A 5,567-nucleotide genomic window follows, 5' to 3' on the forward strand; every position below is an offset into this window, starting at 1 on the left:
TTAGCCAATCACAACACACTGGGCTAGCTAACCAATCAGAGCCCATCGCCTATTTCTGAGGGAGGGGCTTCATAAAAGAAGGAAATGATCAGCCCATTTCTCAGAGAAGGGACAGAGAGGTGTGGAATAAAGGTAAAGTATGTGAAAAATAATGCGTTTTTTAAAAAACGAAGCGTTAACACATGTTAGACTGCACCCCATAAACACAATCAAGCCTAGAAAAAACCCAGTGAATCACCCCTTTAATGTTATGGCTAAAAATAGCTGATATAAAAATTCTGTAGTTTTTAATAACTCTAAAAACAATCTTTTTTTAATGCAGCAAGTGAATTTATGAATGACAACATTATAAAAATATGATTCAAATCATATTTATTAATTGAAATAAAATAAAACAAAATTGTTACATGTCAAAAAAAAAAAAAGACAAGTAATAAAGTTTTAAAGTTATTTAAATGTTGTTTTGACATTATTGAAAATGACAAAACACAAAATTACTAAAAATAAAATAAAGACTGCCAATATAAAAATGAAAGCTATTTCAAACTATTAAAAAACACTGTAATAGTATATAAGTAATACTGAAATTTAACAAAAAATTTTACTAAAATCAAATATTCTAACTATTTTTTATATTCAGAACATTATAGTATTCAGAATATCTATGTAGTAAGTCTGTGTAATTACTTTTATTACTTTTATATAATGGTTAATAGAAAATAATTTAGTAATTAGTAATTAATTTAGTACAAATAATTGTTCGTTTGTTAGCTATATAACATGTGACTTTTGATTTCAAAGATGCATTAGTAAATGTTGTAAGTAACATTAACGTTTATTAATCAATGCTAAAGATGTATTGTTCATTGTTAGGTCAGGAATGTAATGTAAACAAATGAAGTTTTATTGCAAAGTGTTACTGATTAACTTAAGATAAGCGTGAGATGATTGCACAGGTAATCTAAAAATGAACACAATTAAATTTCCATTATCAAACGATACTGATGAACAATATCAAAAACCACAGTTTTTTACAATTTAATCTGTTTTAAGTGAATTTTATGTTTGTTAGTTTAAGGTCCATATGAAAAGGAGCAACAACTGCAGTTTGAAAGCATTTGTAAACGACTAAATGGTGTGTTTTAGATCCGTTTGCGTTGAAGAGGAACGTGGCTCGCAGTCTGAACAGTCAGATGGTGTTTGAGTACATCCAGGAGCGTTTCCGCACGGCCTACAAGTATTTCGCCTGTCCTCAGAGCAGGAACGGAGCGAACGCCAGCCGCAGCTTACTGAGGAAGAAACCCAGACGCTCTCACATGGCCCGATCCCGCAGCCTGGACCGAAAGAACCGTGCGGAGGCGGAGAAGAGCGGCGAGGAGGACGCAGACAGCAGTGATGATGAGGACGAGAGGGATATGGAGGAAGAGGAGAGCCTGAGAGCGGGGTTCACAGAGCTCCTGGTGAGCGACGCTGGGATGGACACCAGATCTGAGTCTGTTTCCCAGGAACCCTCCACAGCGGAGTCTGCTTCTGCCCTGAACGGCTTGCTGATGGACAGCGAGGAGGATGAGGAGGAGGATAAAGATCGAGAGATGGAGAGACAGAACAGTATTGCTCCAGAAGACATGCACTACATCTTTGACAGGATGATCTTCACTGGAGGAAAGGTAATTGCACAGGATATTTGTGGTGCTTGACTTATATTCTACTTATGTTTGGCTCAAAAATTGGGTAGATATTGATCTTGTGTAGTTTATGTGAACTAAATGGGCAGGGATCTTTTTTTTTTTTTTCAGCGAATTGTTTAAATGAATCAATTTTTTTCAGTGAATCGACCAAAACCGGCTTTCAAAATGGTATGAACGATTCAGTAGTGGATTGTTCTGAATTTTAAGATATTATTTCACATGCGAAGGAAAAAGTTTAAAAGTTTGGGGTCACTAGGTTTTCTTTTTTTTATTTTAAAGTGTATTTGTTTTTATGCTCACAAAGAGAAAAAAAATCAGGATAAAAAATATAGAAAAAGCGGTAATATTGTGAAATATTGTTACAATTCAAAATAACTCTTTTCTATGTGAATATATGTTAAAATGTAATTTATTTCTGTGATCAAAGCTGAATTTTCAGCATCATTACTCCAGTCTTCAGTGTCACATGATCCTTCATAAATCATTCTAATATGCTGATTCGCTGCTCAAGAAAGATTTGCTGCTGTTAAAAACAGTAGTTCTGCTTCATATTTTTGTGGAAACAGTGATACATTTAGTTTTTTTGTGTTCCTTGATGAATAGAAAGTTAAATAGATCAGCATTTATTTGAAACAGAAATCTGTTGTAACATTATAAATGTCTTTACTGTCACTTTTGATCAATTTAATAAACCCTTGCGAAATATAAGTATTATTTTTTTAAGGGAAAAAAAATTTACTGACCACAAACTTTTGAACGATAGTATATAAAAGAGGTTTAAAGGCACAGCAGTGAAAAAAATTGACTCTCTAATTCTAAGAGAGGGTGGAATTGGCATGCAATCCAATAATTCAATCGTCTGGAGTCATTTTTTTAAATAAAGATTAGCATATACTATGGCACACATGTGCATCACATGTATTATGGTAGCCTAAATAATCCGGTGCTGTGAACCAGAAATTAAGCGTCTGCTGGTTGTTTCTCTTCACAGCCGCCAACAGTCGTGTGCAGCATCTGCAAGCGAGACGGCCACCTTAAAGACGAATGTCCTGAAGACTTCAAGAAGATTGAGCTGAAACCCCTGCCGCCCATGACCGAGCTCTTCAGAGAAATCCTGGACGGACTCTGCATGCTGTGCTACCGTGAGCGCCGTCCCATGCTTTACCAGCATCTGTTTTAATACTCCAGCGCATTCCGATCAATCAGCTTGAGTGCATTTATTTGCATTTACCCTTACATTTACTTAAGGCTCCGTTGTGATGTTTTTTGTGTTTGTAGGTGAGCTGTCACCGTCTCTCATCGAGCAGCAGAAGAGGGAGCAGATTCTGGGCAGTCTGGAGCGCTTCATCAGAAAAGAGTACAACGGTGTGCAAACACATTCATACATGTACAGCAGTGTTAACACAAAAAACTTGCAGTAGCAAAATAGTTTTCAGAAGCGGAAGTTGTCATATAGATGTGTAAACATCTATAGTGATGCTCATTTTCCTCAAATAGCAAAATTTAATATCCTTAATAATAATCTTAATATTAATCCTTAATATTCTAAAAGAAGAACACATTTTAGAGAGATTGATTATGGCAGACATAAGAAAGAGAGAATGTCAAATTTACCATCACTTTCTCCGGTGTTGTATTAGAATCAGCCAGAGCAGTGTTAACTAGTTTTTTGTGTAATTTAATGTCAAAGTATGCAACACAAAGTGTGTGTGTGTATATATATATATATGTATGTATAATAAATAGCTATAAATATTTAAACAATTGCTGGATTTACAATAGGGTTTCACAAACTGGGGTTTGTTATCATGATCTGATGAATAATAATTTATTAAATCATAATGTAAAACTCGAGAAAATTGTAGCGCTCCAAAAAATAAATAAATAAATAGTTCCTTGTACTGCAGGTGCGTAGAGCCAGTAGGATATTTGAAAATGAGCAAAAGGGTGGCTAACCGCACACTGATCCACTCAAGACTAAAAAGTCTACAAAAACATCTTTTTAATTTTTATAAATTGCATTGTGCAAAAGTGCAAAGTGCATGTGAATTAAAAAAATGGACACGAGCAAGCAAGCAAACGTTTCAGCACATTGCTATCTTCAGTGCTCACTTAACAAACAACAGTCACCCTTTTTAAGTAGGTCAACAATTAAAGACAATCAGCTGAATTCAATTATCTCAGGTAAACCTCAATTAATCACAAGCAGAATTTCACGAAAGTTTGATCATTCACATATATAGCAGAAATGTACAAGTATACAACTTCAAAGAATGACCAAACATTACAAATACAACAAACACAGCAGGAGAGAGAGAAGATAAAGCAGTAACGACAATACCAATTTTTTACAAAAAACGAGAGAGTTCTAGTTCTTCATTCATACCCTCAGGAAATAAAGATTTAAGTTCAAAGATCCAGAAAGCCTCCCTTTGCAACAACAACTTATCTCTATCTCTCGCCTCTTCTATGAGGTAGAATCCTCTCGATTCCCAGGAACAAAAAAAAACAAGAGATAAGACTTTGTTGCAAAGGGAGGCTTTCTGGATCTTTGAACTTAAATCTTTTGATTTCAAATCCAAACATTGTCACTGAAAATGCTTCAACATTGCAATTCTTTTTTTACACAGTACAGTACTACAATCTTTCACAGACATGTTTCAACACAATAAATATAAGCAACACATTATTCAATGCTTTTTACTTTTGCATTTACTTCTAGATTTATATATTAAGTTGCTCAAGCAAGTGGCAAAACATTTAAACTACTTTTCTTACGTTATCACAAACTTACCATTGACAGAAATAGTCAGCTCTACTGCCTTTTCTTTTGCATTGAAATCTTTATTACAAGCAATCCTGCGGTTCATAAAGAACTTTGTTTTCCTACCTCCACTAGTACCATCTATTATTGCCTTGTTAATCTAAAAGTGCTCTTTTCCTTTAAATCTAGCCAACGCTTGTCACATATGTGTTGACTGTGAAACACAGTAGACTTTAATAATATGCATTTATGGTGTAATTACAGTTTTTATGATTATAAACAGATCGGTTAACTGCAGTATCCCTATTTTTAAAATAAATTAATCGGTGTTCTGTGTTTTTGTTCAGATAAGGCCCAGCTCTGTCTGTTTGGCTCTTCTAAGAACGGCTTTGGCTTTCGTGACAGTGACCTGGACATCTGTATGACACTGGAGGGTCACGACACCGCTGAGGTAGAAATCCTCTTGCCCCTTCCAAAGAAGGGCATGCCATGTTTTATTTAGATTTTTGTAAATATCTGTATGATTAGGCCAATATTAGAAACATATCTTATTTTTCTTTAATTTAATTTTTATGTCATGCAAAATTTCAAAAGTACAAATAATGTGCATTATAATATGTCAATAACTGTTTTCCCTTACTTTAAATGGTCTTTTGTGTTTAAAAACATTGAAAAGGAGATCAGTTTGTATTATTATAATTTTTTTTTTTTAGCCAATTATTGATTCTCCTGGGGCCGGTTGCACCAGCTAGACGTAAAAACGCTGGGTGTAAGCCCTACGCTGGGCTTTGCAACGTCCTGCTTTACGATAAATATTTACACCTGTTGCACCAACTGAAACTACGATCAGGCGCAACTACGCCCGGCGTAGACAATGCGCGTCCACGCTGACACATTCTCCCGCAGTTATAGATCTAGCTGAGACGACGTTCACGCCGCAATGGCTACAACTACTAATATAGAACTGAATTGCTCAAGACATAATATAAGTGAAATCACCGCGCTATGATTTCATTGAGTAAACATTTCCTAACAAGTCCGCGTTTTTATATCTGAAGTCTCCCTGCACACTCCCATGACAGATTTCATCAAGGTTAAGTAAAATATAATAAATG

At 35.1% G+C, this 5,567-nt stretch overlaps 1 protein-coding gene across 5 annotated transcripts in view; it reads left to right on the forward strand.

Annotated features, from left to right (window-relative positions):
* tut4 (terminal uridylyl transferase 4) overlaps positions 1-5,567 on the forward strand; it is a 32,461-nt gene that overhangs the window by 14,542 nt on the left and 12,352 nt on the right. For all 5 annotated transcript variants that reach the window (XM_016574855.1, XM_016574857.1, XM_016574856.1 and 2 more), the window contains exons 13-16: positions 1,147-1,667; positions 2,680-2,830; positions 2,967-3,053; positions 4,800-4,903. In XM_016574855.1, coding sequence (XP_016430341.1) covers positions 1,147-1,667; positions 2,680-2,830; positions 2,967-3,053; positions 4,800-4,903 — 863 coding nt within the window. The remainder of the gene's footprint in view (positions 1-1,146; positions 1,668-2,679; positions 2,831-2,966; positions 3,054-4,799; positions 4,904-5,567) is intronic.

Source organism: Sinocyclocheilus rhinocerous, unplaced genomic scaffold, assembly GCF_001515625.1.
Source record: "Sinocyclocheilus rhinocerous isolate Xijiao unplaced genomic scaffold, SAMN03320098_v1.1 scaffold3248, whole genome shotgun sequence".
Classification (NCBI taxonomy): Eukaryota; Metazoa; Chordata; class Actinopteri; order Cypriniformes; family Cyprinidae; genus Sinocyclocheilus; species Sinocyclocheilus rhinocerous.